The sequence below is a fragment of the Geotrypetes seraphini genome, chromosome 8 (genome assembly GCF_902459505.1).
Source record: "Geotrypetes seraphini chromosome 8, aGeoSer1.1, whole genome shotgun sequence".
In the NCBI taxonomy this organism is placed as follows: domain Eukaryota; kingdom Metazoa; phylum Chordata; class Amphibia; order Gymnophiona; family Dermophiidae; genus Geotrypetes; species Geotrypetes seraphini.
This window is the reverse complement of record NC_047091.1, coordinates 40117291-40136933: the sequence shown is the minus strand read 5'-3', so window position 1 is coordinate 40136933 and position 19643 is coordinate 40117291. Positions and strand designations below refer to the sequence as shown.

General features: G+C 45.0%; 1 protein-coding gene across 3 annotated transcripts in view; it reads left to right on the top strand.

The window, feature by feature from the left end:
• EML2 (EMAP like 2) overlaps nucleotides 1-19643 on the top strand; it is a 209793-nt gene that overhangs the window by 50147 nt on the left and 140003 nt on the right. For 2 of the 3 annotated variants that reach the window (XM_033954399.1, XM_033954400.1), the window contains 3 exons: nucleotides 2737-2806; nucleotides 15002-15112; nucleotides 17054-17149. In XM_033954399.1, coding sequence (XP_033810290.1) covers nucleotides 2737-2806; nucleotides 15002-15112; nucleotides 17054-17149 — 277 coding nt within the window. Of the gene's footprint in view, nucleotides 1-1150; nucleotides 1327-2736; nucleotides 2807-15001; nucleotides 15113-17053; nucleotides 17150-19643 lie in introns of those variants that run through there. The other variant, XM_033954401.1, reaches the window with a different exon arrangement.

The window sequence follows — 19643 nt, the reverse complement described above, 5'->3', positions numbered from 1 at the left end:
CAGCATCCTTCTCCACCCCTTTGTCTTCCCCATGTGCTTTCAGCATCCTTCTCCCCCCTCTGTCTTCCACAAGTGCTTTCAGAGTCCTTCCCCCCCGCCCTTCCCATGGCCTTTCAGCGTCCTTCTCCACCCCTTTGTCTTCCATGTCCTTTCAGCGTCCTTCTCCACCCCTTTGTCTTCCCCATGTGCTTTCAGCATCCTTCTCCCCCCTCTGTCTTCCACAAGTGCTTTCAGAGTCCTCCCCCCCCGCCCCGCCCTTCCCATGGCCTTTCAGCGTCCTTCTCCATCCCTTTGTATTCCCCATGTGCTTTCAGCGTCCTTCTCCCTCCTCTGTCTTCAAGTGCTTTCAGAGTCCTTCCCCCCCCCCTCCCGTCTTCCCCATGGCCTTTCAGCGTCCTTCTCCCCACTCCTTCTCTACCGCCCCGGGTGCAGTACAGCCGGCCAGGTCCCCTTACTTTTGTGGCACTTCCCCGACCGACTGACAACAGCCCCGGTCCGACAAACCTCCCTGCCCTTAACTGCGAATCTAAATTACCTTATTACAGCTGTTGTAAGAAGATAATTTAGATTCGCGGCTACAGGGCAGGGAGGATTGTCGGACCGGGGCTGTTGTCGGTCGGTCGGGGAAGTGCCACAAAAGTAAGGGGACCTGGCCGGCTGTGCTGCAACCGGGGTGTGGCGGGGCGGGGTGTGGCGGGGCGGACCGCCCCCTCCCTTGGTAGCCACTCGAACCGCGAGGCTACTCTCCTCCTTACCTGCACTGCCTGCAGCACAGAGCCAAACGGAAGTCTTCCCGACGTCAGCGCTGACGTCGGAGGGAGGGAGGGCTTTGTTTAAGCCCTCCCTCCCCTCCGACGTCGGCGCTGACGTCGGGAAGACTTCCGTTCGGCTCTGTGCTGCAACCAGAGAAGGTAGGGAGAAGAGCCGTGCGACTGAGTACATCCAGCTTTGTTTAAGCCCTCCCTCCCCTCCGACGTCAGCGCTGACGTCGGGAAGACTTCCGTTCGGCTCTGTGCTGCAAGCAGAGAAGGTAGGGAGAAGAGCCGCGCGACTGAGTACATCCAGCCCCGCAGGAACCCCGTGACCCTCGGAGGCGTCCCCACGGGATCCCCGCGACCCTAGGGGGCGTCCCCACGGGATCCCCGTGACCCAAAGGGGGAACCCGCGGGTCCCGCGGGATTCCCGTCGTCCCCGTTCCCGTGCAGCTCTCTAACTTGGACACGCTGCACACATGCCTGGCAGAGGAACCCAGACTTGCCCCAATCCTGGAAACACCTCCACGGAGCCATATAGCCTGTGCCTGACCCACTAGCGAACGAACCTGGGGTGAGCAAACTTAACATTAAGCACCATTTTTATAAATACGTAACACTCAGAGTGGGAACAGTTTATAGAATAGTGTTTGGTACAAGGGTATAAATTCTCACGCCTAATTTAGGCATGATCTCCCTTGAATTTACATGCAGTGTTACTGAGCAAGGAACGCCCCTGATCTGCCCATGCTCCGGTCATAGCTACACATTCTTTTCAGATCTGTGTAAAATTTATGTACGGACTTGACGTGTGTGTCTGTAAATTTAAATTTATGCTGATTAGTGTCCAATTATTGGTGCTAATTGCATTTTTTTCTGTTACACTCCACTTGCAAATTAGGTCTGCAGGCATGTTTGAACAACATATGTAGATTTAGACTGAATATAGGCAAGGCATTTGCTTCCTAAATAGGAGATGGTCGGTGTTCTGTCAACTTTATTTATTTGCAAGTCCTGCCCGCTAATGGAAAGATTTTGCGTGGGACCTGCAAAATAGAGCTTTAAAATACTGGTACCTTTTTTAAGTATGAGCTTAGAGTGTTTTTAATGTGGGACTTTCTTGTATGCTAAGCTCATATTTTAACACTCTAGTAAAAGGGCCCCCTATTTAGCACATGAAAGTGTAGAATCAAAGGACTGTTTTTTCTGTCATTAATCTGGATTTTTAGATACCCTAAAACAGGCTTGTCCAACTTTTTTCTTTCTTTCTATTTTAACTTTTTTGCTGCATGTTGGTGAAATAGTGGCAAAACTTGATTGTGGAAGAGTGTGATGAAGTAGTTAAAGCTACAGCTTCAGCATCCTGGGGTTGTGGGTTCAAACCCATGCTGCTCCTTGTGACCCTGGGCAAGTCACTTAATCCGCCCCTCCCCCCCATTGCCCCAGGTACATTAGATAGATTGTGAGCCCACCGGGACAGACAGGGAAAAATGCTTGCGTAAACTCATGTAAACCATTCTGAGCTTTCCTGGAAAAACAGTATAGAAAACTAAATAAATATGTTGAAGGCTGGAAAGGGACAACCAGTCTCATGTTGCCCCTCTACCCCAAGCCTTCACCATGCTACCAAGTCCCTTTTCCTCCTCACCCAATTTCAGCTGCACAGTGCTGGAAGTTTAGGTTGATCTCTCAATTTCAAATCTCATGAGACTTGAAACTGCATGATCAATCAGAACTTCCGGTATTGTGTGGTTCAGAACATGTCAAGTCATAATGTAGACGCAGAAATCCACATATAAGCACAACAAGAACTGCCAAAGGCCAGAAAAAAAAGCATTTGGGTGGATTCTGGCCCATAGGCCGTATGTTGGACAAGCCTGACATAGTCAAAGTACTTAATTTATATAAATATGGTTTAGTCTAACTCAGATGGATTCTGACTTTAGAAATCCATATTAATGCTATTTCTTTGCTAAATCTTTAGCCTCGCAGTCCATCCTGATATGGTCACCATTGCAACGGGACAGGTGGCTGGGACATCCCAGGATGGCAAGGTAAGAAAATAAAAAGGTGGTACTGCTCAGAAAATCCCTTTCAGCCTGCATTTAAAAACAATGCTCACACTGTTAGTATGCTTGTTCCTTTGACTCTCATGGGGTTTTCATGTTGGTTTTGGGTTTTTAAAAATTTTTTATTCTAATATACATTTATTCTAATATACATATTTTCTAGTTGCACTTTGAAGAAAGTTCTTTAAGTGGGCTTTGACATTTGTGTGTGTAAATGCCTCAAATCCACCAAGCTCTGTTCTTTAAACAAATACGAGAATGCAAACCTCCCCAAGCCTATGTTCCTTACTATCTCAATGACTAAAATGGCAGTTTCAAAATAAAACTCCATTCTTACTTTAGTTCTGACCTGCCCTCCAGCTTTTTTTGCCATATGCAGTTATAACTAATGTGACCATTTTATTTTTTTCATCAAAAAGGGACATCTATTGTCAGTCCCACCCCCAATCTCTTCCATTCATTTATCATGTACACATAATATCTTATTAATTCATAATGGTAACCATAAAATTTAAAAAAAAACTACAAAGCACACTTTACATAAAGAAAATGTTAATTATCATTTATATTTGGGGGGGTGTCAAAGATGTCAAGGCAGATTGACTTTAAAATATGCAATGTCACCTCAGTAACTATAGAAAAATAGACAAATATAGTGCAAAATATAGACAGCAGATACAAATTCTCAAAACTGATACATTTTGATCACTAAATTGAAAATAAAATCATTTTTCCTACCTTTGCTGTCTGGTGATTTCATGAGTCTCTGGTTGCGTTTCCTTTCTTTCATTTCTTTCTTTCTGCACTCAGGTGAAACAATTGTCCCTTTCTATTCCCTCCCTCCTTCCTTCCTATGTCCTTAGTGCCCCCAGTGCCTCCTTCCTATGTCTTTAGTGCCCCTAAAGACATAGGAAGGAGGCACTGGGGGCACTTAATGCCTCCTTATGTCCCTCTCACTGCCTTTCAGACTTTGTCCCACCCCTGAAGCCAGCCAGCCTGCCTGCCTGCCTACCTCCCTCCCATCCCCCTGTGCAGTAGAACCCTTGAGCAGCATCTTTATCTCCTTCCCCCTGCCACTACTGTCACCGTGCAGCCAACCCCACTGACCCTCCCACCCGACCCTCCCACCGCGAGACAACCGACAAACCTCCCGGCTCCAGCAGCGTCCACAGCACTCAACACGCTGCTTCATGGCCTTCTGTTGCCTGCGATTCCCTCTGCCGCGTCCCTGTCGTCAGGGACGCAGCAGAGGAAATCAGGGTGGTAGAAGGCCGCGAAGCAGTGTATTTAGAGTGCTGCGGATGCTGCTGGAGCCGAGAGGTTTGTGGTCATCTCGCAGTGGGAGGGTCAGATGGGAGGGTGCACCGGGGGTTCGGGTGCAGGGTGGGGGGGCGATGACGACAAACATGACGCTGTTGCCTAAAGCACCACACCGGGGGCCAAGGGAGGCTTTTTTTGTGTGTGTGGCAGGGAGGGACAGGAAGCAATCGCCTATCCTATTGTCCCTGCGCATAGCTTCGGGACGCTGTCCCTGAAAACAGGACATTTTGGCGTCCCGAAGCTGTGTGTGGGGACAAAGGGAGAGGGGATCTAAAAACGGGACGGTCCTGTTCAAAACGGGACGTATGGTCATCTTAGTTATAACTCATTCACTCATCAGTTCTCTTTTCCCCTCACCTGGCTTCAGCAATTTCTCTGATGGATCTTTACTTCTCTGCCATGAGTATATGAAGCTCTCTGAGGGGATCCCTGTGACTGGTATAACCTCTTGCTTGAGCCGTGTTGCATCAGATGTTGAGGTTGGTCTCACAAGACTTGGAACTACAGAGAACGGCCTCAAGTTCCTGTACCACACAGCTTAAGCTCACGTAGACAATTCACATTGGGAAAGCAGGGATCCACTTGGAGGACTTCATGGTGCTTCAGTAGGGCAGGAAAATGAATAAGTTCTGGCCTGTGGACATTGGGTTGATCAAGCATGCTATAGACAATTACAGATTTACACAATTTTATGAAGACTCACATATTCTGAAATTCTTCTTCTCTCACTCTGCAGCTGAATTTGTTCATACTTTGATTTTTCACTGCATTTAGATTTTAAATGCCTGGTGTACTGCCTGAGTTTTAAGATACTTATTATAAAGATAAAAAGAATGGAGCGCATGGCTGATGGGATTCTTTTCCAACCCTGCTATATAAGTGTGTGCACATGTATTATATATAGTGTGTGTGTGTGTGTGGGGGGGGGGGGTAGTATAGAGGCGTTGGATCAGTTTGGATGGTAGACTACCTAAACGAGGAAATTAGTTGTAGGGAGGTTTATTAGGAGAGTAGGAGCAGGTTGGAGTTGAACAGAGGATAGTTTGAAAGATGCATTTTTTCACAACTACTATATTTCATTGTATGTAAGTTTCTAGGATCCCATACAAATGCATTGGGATGTGTTGTGTGTGTGTGTTTTGTGTTTTGTTTTTTTTTGATGGGGGGGGAGAGATCCCAGGCTGGTCTAGTTTTAGTCTGGTTAGAAAAGACTTGCTCTCGATTCTTGACCGGCTGGTTGGAACTGAGGGCAAGTAGCAGGCAATACGAATAATTAGTAAAACAACAAAAACACTTTTTCATTTAATTCAATTTTAAATAGAAATCGTCTTTAACTATTATATTACTTCCACTGACAACAAAAGGTTTTGACAAGTTGAGCCCTGTTTTCAACAGTTATTGTTATTTTTATCCAATCTAGCTTGACATAAATCATGACGTCACTTTCACTGACATTCAAAGGCTGACCCAAGTCTACTTTCATCTTTAGTAATCCCCTCCTTCCCTTGGTTTTCATTGGCAGAGATTTGTTTTCATCCAGCTTTCCGCCCCCAAATTAAGATATACACAGGGGGGAGTGGCCTCATAAAGTGAGTATCCCACCCCCTAAGTAAGATGTATATTTAAGAAAAGAGGTGTGTGGTTACGCGAAGCGAGTTGCCCGCCCTGACCTAATTCCTCAGTCTTTGATTGGATGGGGGGGGCGGGTTCAGATCTACAGCGTTAGGTTCTTTGTAATCACAAACAGCTGAGAAATGGGGGGTCACTCGGTGATTTCCTGATCATAAATACTTACTCTGTCATTCTTCAAAATAAGTCACGCTGGAGAGGAGCAGCATTAAATTGAAGAAGGATACAAAATGGGGCTCTGTAGGGCGATCAGCTGAGGCACTCCCTTGAATGGACCTCCTTCATTTGGTGGACGTTTGCGGTCTCCATGAACCGCAAGGTAATGGCGGAATAGAAATCCCTAATGTAATGTAATGTAATGTAATGTAATAAGTCCCAGTGGCCAATGGGTTGAACTTAATGATTTTTATTGATTCTCATTTTTGACCAAAAAAGACTTTTTTTTTTTAAAGTGATTTCACATTGGTTTTGAATTCTTAACGCTGGTTATGCACTTGGCACTTTGGGTACTGCCCAGTATATATCTTTAAAAAAATTTACTTAAAAATAAAGAATTTCTTTATTTATAAGTAAATTTTTAGCATTTGTTTTTGGGGTTTTTTTCCCCAAAGAGGTGAAGGCAGATTTTAAAATATATGTAATGTCACCTCAGGAACAGCTATAGAAAACCAGACAAATATAGTGCAAAATATATGGAGATATAAATTCTCAAAACTGACACATTTTGATCATTAAATTGAAAATAAAATCATATTTTCTACCTTTGTTGTCTGATGATTTCATGAGTCTCTGGTTGCACTTCTGACTGTGCAACCAATATTACTTTATTTCTGCTTCCTGCACGTGTCCATTCCTCTGGACCTTATTTTCTTCCCCAACCAACATTTTTCTCTGTTCCTCCATGAGAAATGTGACCATTTATTTTTTTGTCAGTCCCGCCCCCAAACCTGCCTTCAATTTCTTCCATTCATTTTTCATGTACACATAATATCTTAATTCATAATAGTAACCATAAAATTAAAAAACCAAAGCACACTATATACAGAGAAAAAGTTAATCATCATTTATATTTGGGGGCTTTTCAAAAATGTCAAGGCAAATGACTTTAAAATATGCAATATCACTTCAGTAACTATAGAAAAATAGACAAATATAGTGCAAAATATAGATAGCAGATAAAAATTCTTAAAATTGATATTAATTGATATTAAATTGAAAATAAAATCATTTTTCCTACCTTTGCTGTCTGGTGATTCCATGAGTCTCTGGTTGCGTTTCCTTCTGACTGTGTTCTTTCTTTAATTTCTTTCTTTCTGCATTCAGGCCCAACAATTGTCCCTTTCTATTCCCTCCCTCCTTTCTTCCTATGTCCTTAGTGCCCTCAGTGCCCCCTTCCCATGTCCTTAGTGTCCCTTCCCTAGTGTCCCTTCCCATGTCCTTAGTGTCCTCAGTGCTTCCTTCCTATGTCCCCCTCACTGACTTCCAGCCTTTGTCCCACCCCCTCCCCTGAAGCCTGCCTACCTCCCTCCCTCCCTGCCGCGCCAAAGCTGCCAAAGCCTGCCTGTTTCCCTCCCTGCCGTGCCTGCCTCCCTCTTTCCCTCCTGCGCCCGATTCAACCCCCTCCCCCCGGACCGCTGCCTGCCAGCCTCCCTCCAGCGCTGATTCAAACCCTCGTCTGCCTGCTGCCGCTGCACCTTCTTCTTGCCGCCCAGAAGCCTTCTTCCTGATGTCAGTTCTGATAGAGGAAATTCCGGGCCAGCCAATCGCTGCCTGGCTGTCCCGGAACTTTCTCTCCGACATAAGAATTGATGTTGGGAAGAAGACTTCTGGGCGGCAAGAAGAAGGTGCAGCGGGCGGATGGGGGTTTGAATCAGCGCTGGAGGGAAGGGAAGCGAGTCCCTGCTCCGTTGTCCCTGCACACAGCTTCGGGTTGCTGTCCCTGAAAACCGGACATTTCGGCATCCCGAAGCAATGGGTCGGGACAACGGGACGGCCGATCCGATAACGGAATGGGATATATGGCCACCTTATCCATGAGTCCAACTTTTCTTCCTCTCTCCTCTACCCCCGTTTGTAACAAATCTCCCTCTCTCTCTGTCTTTCTCTCATTCTTCCCTTGCTGCAAGGGGAGTGTGGAAAGAGAGAAATCCAAGGTGCATTTCTCCCACTCTCCCTACTGCCACATCCAACATTTCTCTCTCCTTTCAACCAGTCCCTACATTTCTCTGGTATGCTTCTTCTCCTCCATTCCTCATTCCCTCCCTCAACCAACATCTCTCTCCCTCCAGGAATCTAATTTTTTTCTCTGCCCTCTCCCCCTGTCCCTGAATGTGACATCTCTCTCTGTCTCTCTCTCAACACTTTCTGCCTCCTGCATGCTTTCTCTTTCACCTCATGACATCCCTCCTTCCCACCCAGCCCATCTTTCCCTCTCCAAGCACCATTTCTCCCTCATAACTCAACAATTTTCCTTCCCTTACCCCAACCCACTCATAACTAATATGCTCTCCAGCACCTTTCTCTTCCCCTACCCTTCTGCCAGGTCCAGCAGCACCTCTTTTCCCCTTCCTTCCCCCTTATACAGCAGGATCTCTTCCTCTCCCTATGACCAGCAGTACCCCTTCTCCCTGTCCAGTAGTACCTCTCCTCTCCCTAGCAACAGCTCACTTAATGCTTTTAACTTCCCCACACAGCTGCCACTAGTGTTAATTTAGTCACGGTCCATCAGGCAGCTTTGGGGCCTTTGCTAGGCCGGCCCACCTCCTGATGATGCAACTTTCTCTTTCGTCGGAGGCGGTCCGTCCTAGCAAAAGCCATGAAGCTGCCTGATGGAACTGCGGCTAAACTAACACTAGTGGCAGCTGTGTGGGGAAGTTAAAAGCATGCAGTGAGCTGCCGCTAGGGAGAGGAAAGATACTGCTGAGCAGGCGATTCCATCAGGCAACCTCGGGGCCTTTGCTAGGCTGGCCTGCCTCCGATAATGCAACTTTTTCTTTTGTTGGAGATGGGATGGCCTAGCAAAGGTCACACAGTGAGCTGCTGCTGCTGTTCCGGGGGTAGGGGTGGGAGGTTGGGGTTAAAAGATGCCGACAAGAGGCGACGCCATCTTGGACTTAGTCTTAAATGGTCTCAAGGGACCGATAACAGAAGTAGAAGTCAGGGCTCCATTGGGAACGAGTGATCACAATGTAATCAACTTTAAACTGGACATCGGGAAAAGGAAACATGCCAAAACCTTAACCACCACCTTAAACTTTAAAAAGGGTAAATACGATTGCATGAGAGCCATGGTAACAAAACGACTCGAGAAGATGGTGGACAAACTTGAAACAGTAGATCAGGCATGGTGCCTATTGAAAAATACTATTGCAGAAGCACAAGATCTCTACATTCCGAGGATTTCTAAAGATCGGAGAACTAAAGGCAAAGGAGAACCGGCATGGCTTACCATACAGGTGAAGGAAGCCATAAAAGAAAAGAAGGACTCTTTCAAAATATGGAAATGCACGAAGACAACCGAAGCCTGGAACAAACATAAAGATGATCAGAAGAAATGTCACAAAGCGGTGAGGGATGCAAAACAGGACTATGAGGAAAAAATAGCCCGGGAGGCCAAAAACTTCAAGCCCTTTTTTAGATACGTGAAGGGGAAAAAACCTGCAAAAGAGGCAGTGGGACCCCTGGACGACAAGGGAATAAAAGGGTACATCAAGGAAGATAAACAAATCGCAGACAAACTAAATTCCTTCTTTGCCTCCGTCTTTACGAAGGAGGACACCTCAACAATACCTGAAGCGGAGAAACTGTTTACAGGAGAAATAGAGGACAGCCTCACCACAGTTGAAGTGAACTTGGATCAGATATACTACCAGATCGACAAACTTAAAAGTGACAAATCCCCTGGACCGGATGAAATTCACCCGAGAGTCTTGAAGGAATTGAAGGTTGAAATCGGAGAGTTATTGCAAAAACTTGCAAACCTGTCAATCAGAACTGGACAGATACCAGACGACTGGAAGAAAGCAAACGTCACACCAATTTTCAAAAAAGGATCGAGAGGAGAACCGGGCAACTATAGACCTGTGAGTCTTACGTCTGTCCCCGGCAAGATGATTGAATCACTGATCAAGGATAGCATAGTTCAGCACTTGGACACACACGACTTGATGAAATCCAGTCAACATGGATTCAGGAAAGGGAAATCGTGTTTGACGAATTTACTCCAATTCTTTGAGACCGTGAACGAGCAAATTGATAGTGGAAAGCCGGTGGACATAATATACTTGGATTTCCAGAAAGCGTTCGACAAAGTTCCACACGAAAGACTTCTCAGGAAACTACAAAGCCATGGCATAGAGGGAGATATACAAAGATGGATAGGCAAATGGCTGGAAAACCGAAAGCAGAGAGTGGGCATAAATGGGAAGTTCTCTGACTGGGAGAAAGTGACTAGTGGTGTACCCCAGGGCTCGGTACTTGGGCCGATCCTTTTTAATATTTATATCAATGACTTGGAAAACGGAACATCCAGTGAGATCATCAAGTTTGCAGACGACACAAAACTCTGCCGGGCAATCAGATCGCAGGAGGATAGTGAGGAACTCCAGAGCGATTTGTGTCGATTAGAAAAATGGGCGGAGAAATGGCAAATGAGGTTCAACGTGGAGAAATGCAAGGTAATGCATTTAGGCAGTAAGAATAAGGAATACGAGTACAAAATGACAGGTGCAACTCTGGGAAAAAGTGAACAAGAAAGAGACCTGGGTGTACTGATAGATAGGACCCTGAAGCCGTCGGCACAATGCGCGGCAGCGACAAAGAAGGCAAATAGATTGTTGGGCATGATAAAGAAAGGAATCTCGAGTAGATCGGAGAAAGTAATAATGCCGCTTTATAGGGCAATGGTCAGACCTCACTTGGAATACTGCGTCCAACATTGGTCTCCCTACCTAAAGAAGGATATAAAACTGCTGGAGAGGGTGCAGAGACGAGCAACTAAACTAGTGAAGGGTATGGAGAAACTGGTATATGAGGATCGACTTAAAACACTGGGATTGTTCTCCCTTGAGAAAAGGAGACTGCGGGGGGATATGATCGAGACCTTCAAAATACTGAAAGGAATCGACAAAATAGAGCAGAGAAGATTATTTACATTGTCCAATTTGACACGGACAAGAGGACATGAAATGAAGCTAAGGGGGGACAAGTTCAGGACTAATGTCAGGAAGTTCTGCTTCACACAGAGAGTGGTGGACATCTGGAATACTCTCCCAGGGGAGATTATTGCGGAATCGACAGTCCCAGGCTTCAAAAGCAAACTAGATGCATATCTCCTTGAGAAAGGCATATAAAGATATGGTGGCTATAAATAAACCAGGTGTATACCTGGCGGGGCCTCCGCGTGTGCGGATCGCCGGACTTGATGGACCGAAGGTCTGATCCGGAGATGGCGCTTCTTATGTTCTTATGTTCTTATGTTCTTATGATATGTGATGGCAGAAGGAAGGGAGACATACAGCGCCTGGTGCTGTGTACCCCCCACAAGTGGGTCACGTTCCCCTACTGCATAAGAACATAAGAACATAAGAAGCGCCATCTCCGGATCAGACCTTCGGTCCATCAAGTCCGGCGATCCGCACACGCGGAGGCCCTGCTAGGTATTCACCTGGCTTATTTTATAGCCAACCATATCTTTATATGCCTCTCTCAAGGAGATATGCATCTAGTTTGCTTTTGAAGCCTAGGACTGTCGATTCCGCAATAATCTCCCCTGGGAGAGTATTCCAGATGTCAACCACTCTCTGTGTGAAGCAGAACTTCCTGACATTAGTCCTGAACTTGCCCCCCCTTAGCTTCATTTCATGTCCTCTTGTCCGTGTCAAATTGGACAATGTAAATAGTTTTTTCTGCTCTATTTTGTCAATTCCTTTCAGTATTTTGAAGGTCTCGATCATATCCCCACGCAGTCTCCTTTTCTCAAGGGAGAACAATCCCAGTGTTTTAAGTCGATCCTCATATTCCAGTTTCTCCATACCCTTCACTAGTTTAGTTGCCCGTCTCTGCACCCTCTCCAGCAGTTTTATATCCTTCTTTAGGTAGGGAGACCAATGTTGGACGCAGTATTCCAAGTGGGGTCTGACCATTGCCCTATAAAGCGGCATTATAACTTTCTCCGATCTACTCGAGATTCCTTTCTTTATCATGCCTAACATTCTATTTGCCTTATTTGCCGCTGCCGCGCATTGTGCCGACGGCTTCAGGGTCCTATCTATCAGTACACCCAGATCCCTTTCTTGTTCACTTTTCCCCAGAGTTGCACCTGACATTCTGTACTCGTATTCCTTATTTTTACTGCCTAAATGCATTACCTTGCATTTCTCCACGTTGAACTTCATCTGCCATTTCTCCGCCCATTTTTCTAACCGACACAAATCGCTCTGGAGTTCCTCACTGTCCTCCTGCGATCTGATTGCCCGGCAGAGTTTTGTGTCGTCTGCAAACTTGATGATCTCACTGGATGTTCCGTTTTCCAGGTCATTGATATAAATATTAAAAAGGATCGGCCCAAGTACCGAGCCCTGGGGCACACCACTAGTCACTCTCTCCCAGTCGGAGAACTTCCCATTTATGCCCACTCTCTGCTTTCGGTTTTCCAGCCATTTGCCTATCCATCTTTGTATATCTCCCTCTATGCCATGGCTTTGTAGCTTCCTGAGAAGTCTTTCGTGTGGAACTTTGTCAAATGCTTTCTGGAAGTCCAAGTATATTATGTCCACCGGCTTTCCACTATCAATTTGCTCGTTCACGGTCTCAAAGAATTGGAGTAAATTCGTCAAACACGATTTCCCTTTCCTGAATCCATGTTGACTGGGTTTCATCAAGTCGTGTGTGTCCAAGTGCTGAACTATGCTATCCTTGATCAGTGATTCAATCATCTTGCCGGGGACAGACGTAAGACTCACAGGTCTATAGTTGCCCGGTTCTCCTCTCGATCCTTTTTTGAAAATTGGCGTGACGTTCGCTATCCTCCAGTCGTCTGGTATCTGTCCAGTTCTGATTGACAGGTTTGCAAGTTTTTGCAATAACTCTCCAATTTCAATCTTCAATTCCTTCAAGACTCTCGGGTGAATTTCATCCGGTCCAGGGGATTTGTCACTTTTAAGTTTGTCGATCTGGTAGTATATCTGATCTAAGTTCACTTCGACTGTGGTGAGGCTGTCCTCTATTTCTCCTGTAAACAGTTTCTCCTCTTCAGGTATTGTTGAGGTGTCCTCCTTCGTAAAGACGGACGCAAAGAAGGAATTTAGTTTGTCTGCGATTTGTTTATCTTCCTTGATGTACCCTTTTCTTCCCTTGTCGTCCAGGGGTCCCACTGCCTCTTTTGCAGGTTTTTTCCCTTTCACGTATCTAAAGAAGGGCTTGAAGTTTTTGGCCTCCCGGGCTATTTTTTCCTCATAGTCCTGTTTTGCTTCCCTCACCGCCTTGTGACATTTCTTCTGTTTATCTTTATGTTTGTTCCAGGCTTCGGTTGTCTTCGTGCATTTCCATTTTTTGAAAGAGTCCTTCTTTTCTTTTATGGCTTCCTTCACCTGTATGGTAAGCCATGCCGGTTCTCCTTTGCCTTTAGTTCTCCGATCTTTGGAAATCCTCGGAATGTAGAGATCTTGTGCTTCTGCAATAGTATTTTTCAATAGGCACCATGCCTGATCTACTGTTTCAAGTTTGTCCACCATCTTCTCGAGTCGTTTTGTTACCATGGCTCTCATGCAATCGTATTTACCCTTTTTAAAGTTTAAGGTGGTGGTTAAGGTTTTGACATGTTTCCCTTTCCCGATGTCAAGTTTAAAGTTGATTACATTTGTGATCACTCGTTCCCAGTGGAACCATGACTTCTACTTCTGTTATCGGTCCAGTGAGACCATTTAGGACCAAGTCCAAGGTGGCGTCGCCTCTTGTCGGCTCTTTTACCATTTGCTCCAGGAAGCAATCCCCTAGCACCTCCAGGAACTTGGCCTCCTTGCCGCAGTTGGAGGCTCCTAGTTTCCAGTCTATTCCTGGGAAATTGAAGTCTCCCAATATAACTACATTGCCTGTCTTGCATACTTGTTTGATTTCCTCCATCATTTCTGAGTCAGTGACTTCCGCCTGTCCTGGGGGACGATAGTAAAGGCCAATTTTTATATCTGCGCCATTGCGACCAGGAATTTTGATCCAGAGGGACTCCAGCTTCTCTTTCCTGTCTGTTGTAATCATTCCAACAGTATCTATTCCTTCCTTAACATATAGGGCAATACCTCCACCTTTCTGCCCTTCTCGATCTCTTCTATATAGTTTGTATCCCTGTAGTACTGTGTCCCATTTGTTTTCTTCATTCCACCATGTTTCTGTTATGCCAATGATATCCATGTTCTCATGTCTTGCTATCGTCTCTAGTTCTCCCATTTTGTTTCCTAGACTTCTAGCATTTGTATACATACATCTAAGTTCCCTTCGTGTTACCTTTTTGGACCTTCTACTCTTGGCTGTCCTTACAGTTTCATTTACGGTATCCTTTACTGCTCCTGTGTTATCTCCCATGTTTGCTGTGTGGTCATCCCCTCCTGTGTCTGAGTTGTCCCTTCCTGCTTGTTCTCCTTTGTTGGCTGTGAGGTCGACCTCTCTTGTGTATGAGTAGTAGTCCTTTGTTCCTACGTCGGGGCAGCCTGTTGTCCGTGCCATCGACCGGTTGTCGACTGTCGGCTTTCCCCTGTCCTTCAGTTTAAAGCCTTCTCTATTGCTTTCTTCATGTTGCCTGCCAAAACTCTTGCTCCTTCCTTGTTGAGGTGTAGTCCATCCCTTCTGTAGTACTTGCTTTTTCCCCAGAACGCCGTCCAGTTGCGCATATTGAGAAACACTGTATTACAGAACTGGACACTAATGGTCTCGAGGTTGCTGATCCCAGTTCATTGGAGACTGAGCAGTGTCTATTAAAACTGGGAATTTATTTTGGGGTTGGGTCAGTGAATTTCCACAGTGCTACAGAACTGGTTAAAGCTGCAGTGTTCCAGCTTCTTGAGTTACACCATACTGCCTTATAACTATTTGCTGTGAGAAATAAAGGGCTGTTTTTCCACCCAGTGGAAGCAGTGCTCATGTTTTCCTCTTTCCACAGCGTTGATACCTTTGTTTTGGCAGCTTAGCATTGTTTATGTACAAGATTAACTTTTTATTTCTTCTTTCACCATTGTATAGCAACTGCTGCCCCATGTTCGCATCTGGGACTCTGTCAGCCTGAACACCCTCCATGTCCTGGGAATGGGAGCCTTTGACCGAGCTGTTACGTGTGTGGGATTCTCCAAATCTGTAAGTCTCGTGGCTTTTCTCTTTCTGTCTTTCTCCAAATATTGTTCACTTCTGCATGAAGCTTCACAGTGTATCTTGCCAGCACCTGGTAGCAAGCAGAAGCATCCTTCTGTTGGAGTTTAGTCCACTCATGGTTTTAACAATTTCTAATGCTTTTGTATTTAAAAGGGGGAGTCAGTATATTCCTCACTTGTTTGAACCATAAGTCTCTGGAAGAAGGTCCTAGGCTAACCACAAATTTTAGACCCAAACAGGCTTTGAATCAGCTTGACTCGTCTTGGAAGACTTTATATTACATCAGGGTAGTAGTTCTTGGGATACTCCAAGCCAATTTGTTTTTCAAGATACCTGCATGAGAAACTTACATGAAATACTTCCACTGGGTGTGCCCAAGGACTGGGTCAAGAACCCCTGTTCTAATTGCATCTATCTAGTGTCACACAGTTGCAGCAGTCTGTGATGCCACATTTGTCTCCTGCTTTTCCTTAGTGCAAAGAACTTCCTGATCTCACTAAAGAAAGATCAGTGGGCATGTAGAAAATTCTTGCCTAAGGGTTAGAGGTTTAGAATTGCTGCTTACCACTAGAGGGCTGCCTAAGTTAACTGAAGGTAAATAACCACATTTTAGCATCTCTACTGTGGACTGAGTTTTCAACAACTGTGGCAATTTGAGCGTCAGCACTTAATCATTTATTCAGCACTGCTATCTGTATAGGTAGTGGTGCTGAATAGATTGATCCATGATTAAGACTATTGGTTGCTATTCAGCAGGTCTAAACTAAATGGATAAGTTATCTAGAATGCAGTGATGAACTGCCATTTCTACTCTGCCCCAAACCTGGCCCACAAATGTACAGATAATCAGTTTGTCGCCAGCCCAATAATATTTAATTCTTTAAATTTTAGAGATATGGGAGTTATTCTACCAGGTAGAAGACTCTGGAATGTTCCTCTACATATGTGTAAAATTTCATCTATTGACTTGCCACTTGGACATGCAATTAGATCAATAGTCAGCTCTGTAAGCACTCATTGGGAAGCAAAGGGTCTGAATATGGAGGTATATTATCCCCTAGTAGTATCTGCTATTCTAATGCAATCCCTGAAGTATTGATAGTCACAATCTCAAATTCCATTGGGTTGGCTAATCTTCTGGGTCTCCTAAGCCTTCTGGAACAGTTCTTTGTCTCTAACTAGTTGGGAAGACATGTCCCAAATGGATAACGTCTAGCATAAGATAGTCCTGCTAGGTTGCATAGGGAGAGGTATGGCCAGTAGGAAAAAAAGAGGTATTGATGCCTCTGTTTAAGACTCTGGTGAGACCTCATTTAGAATATTGTGTACAATTCTGGAGGCCGCACCTTCAAAAAGATATAATAAAGATGGAGTTGGTCCAGAGGAAGGCTACTAAAATATGTGGCCTTCGTGATAAGGCGTATGGGGACAGACTTTGGAGGAAAGGCAAAATAATAGACATTTAAATACCTACATAATATAAATGTGCATGAGTCGAGCCTCTTTAATTTGAAAGGAAACTGCAATGAGAGGGCATAGGATGAAGTTAAGAGGTGATAGGCTCTGGAGTAATCTGAGGAAATACTTTTTTATGGAAAGGATGTGTGGAATAATCTCCTGGAAGAGGTGGTGGAAACAGAAACTGTGTCTGAATTCAAAAGGGCCTGGGATAGGCACATGGGATCTCAGAGAGAGAAAGAGAAAATGGTTACTGTGGATGGGCAGACTAGATGTGCCATTTGGCCTTTATCTGCCGTCATATTTCTATGACAATTGAATTTGCCAAAAAGGGGTAGCTCTTGCTTTTGATATAATAGTGTAGGAAAGTGTGATATTAATGTGAGGTTTCTTAGAGATGTTTTCTGTGAAGTACCGGTGTATAAGTTTGTGTTAATGTCAGAATGAAGCCAATCAATTTTATTTCAGAATGGAGGAAGCCATCTTTGTGCTGTGGATGACTCCAATGACCATATTCTGTCCATGTGGTATTGGCAGAAGGAGCAAAAATTATCGGATGTAAAGGTAAGGTAACCACAGTGTCTTAGTCCTCTCAATAGAACCTCATCTTTCATGCTGAATTCAAATGCTGTACATTTCTACCCTACTTTCATGTCATAAAATCATAGATGAGGAAAGGAACTGAAAGGGGTAATCTTTCTAGTCCATTTCAGTGTCTACAGATAAGATACACTAACCATCCTAGACCTTGTTCTTAAAATCCTCCAGGGACACATCCCACCACCTCTTTGGATAAGACCAGTAAGACCACTTCTGTTAAACTCCATTCTGTATCCAAAAGTTATTATCTGGTTACCCTCGGCTTCTTCAGTTTAAATTCTCCCCTCTCCTCAAGGTCATGTTTAGGGCTGGTTTTAAGCAGAGGTTTCGGACATGGTTGCAAAGGCTTCAGCATGACCCTCCCACCTCAAAACATGCCTTTTTCCATTGAGGGCTTAGGATAGCAGCAGCAATTCACATAGGCCATCTGCTGTGTTGAGGCTTTAGTTTTTGGACTTCTTTAGACTGCTGGTTTGTAAACTTTATTTTTTTTAAGCATTAAATTTTAATTCAAAATTTTGAAATACAAAACAGCAAACATGGATATCAGTAGCAGCATAAATGTAAAATAGCAATAAAACCAGACAACAATCAGCATACCAAGAAAGCACAAGAAGTGCAGGCTAACAGCGCAACAATAAACCCGATACCCACTCTCCAACAGAACCCCACATCCTATCCCCAAACCCCAAGAACCTGAGCCCAGCAAGAGGGGACCTCCTTTTTGTTTCTTCAGGAGATCACTCCATCTAACATCCCCCCGCTCCCAAACACCTCCCCCCAACCCTCCCCCTCCCATACAGGTAAGCTTAAAGCAATGAGTCCACTTTGTCCATAATCAAAGACCAAGTCCGGGTATGTGTATAGTAGTATCCATAGCTTTGCATGGAAAGTTCCATGACACTTATGGTCTGAAATTTTAAGGTCCACACCAACTTGGTAGGCACTGCCAGCTGTCTCCAATGGTTAGCAATCAGACATTTAGCTGCGGCCAACCCCCAACGTCGAAGCTTAGTTTGCCAGGTATGCAAGCACACATTATAAAGACCTAACAAACAGCCCTGTGGATTAAAAGGGTAAAATAATTTGCAACTACTGAGACAGACATCCCACTACTCACTTCCAAAAAGGTTGTAAAACTGGGCACTCCCACCAAATATATTGAAAGGTCCCTGAGCCCACCCCACATCTCCAACACAGAGCAGAAGCTCCTGGATACATGCGGTGCAAATGCACAGGAGTGAAATACCACCTGGTAGACACTTTATAAGCATTCTCCTGAATAAGTACACAGGAGGATGCTTTACCCACTTCGATACAAATCGTAGACCACTCCTGTTCTGAAAAATGACATCCCAAGTCTAGTTCCCAGGCCTTTTGATAAGGAGGTTGAAAAAGAGAGGAGCCCCAAAAGTATTGGTAGAGAATCAAGATTGGTTTAGGAAGACCCCGAAGAGTGAACCACAACTGTGCAAAAGGGTCATAAGATTGAGGGGACCCCCCTATCCCAACCCCGGGAGCTGATAAAATGGTGAATTTGAGAGTAGGCTAAAAAGTCCCCCGTAGGCAACACAACTGAGCTGGAACGTTTCAAAAGTCATCAGGATTCCCTTATGAAGAACATCTCGAAATGTGATCAAATCAGATTGTGCCCAACGTACAAAGGTACGACTCTCCCGACCAACAGGGAACTGAGGTTCATCTCGTATAGCACCTAAAGTCGAAGGGACCACCCCGCTCCCCCAGGCCTGGCGCGTTTCACACCACAACTTCAAAAGATGGTCCAAAAAGGGATTCCCCTGACCCTCCAGGGATACGCCAGCAGAGGAAGATGACCAAAGCGATGAGGTCCCACAAAATACTGCTCCATTCGCACCGCAATTTTAGGGTCGGCTATCTACCAATCCAACAAAACTGTATCTGAACCGCCCGGAAATACCAAAACAAGTTAGGCACTGCCCTCCCTACTCACGACCGGGTGGACCATAAAGCATGCCTGGAAAGACGAGGAGGTCTCACCTGCCAAATAAATTTGAAAAACAAAGTGTGTAAATCTTTCAAAACCGAGGAAGGGACAGGAATCTTAAGTTTGGAACAGAAAAAGTAAGCGGGGCAAAACATTCATTTTTGTAACAGCTATTCTACCGCACCAAGACAACCATAAACCATTCCACCTTTGAAGGTCATTCCTAATCTGTTGAACAATCTTAGCATAATTCAAATCATACAGTTGGGATAAATCAGTGGGCAAGCAGATCCCCAAGAACCGAATCGCCCCCGAGGCCCACCGGAAGGGAAACCGGTCAGATAATCGATGTATATCCTCCTCGTCTAAAGTAACTCCCAGTACCTCAGATTTGTCTATGTTCACAGTGAACCCCGATACCCCCCCAAACTCAAAGAAAAGGTCAACTAGTATTAGCAGGGAGACCTCTGGGTCTCGCACATACAGCAAAAT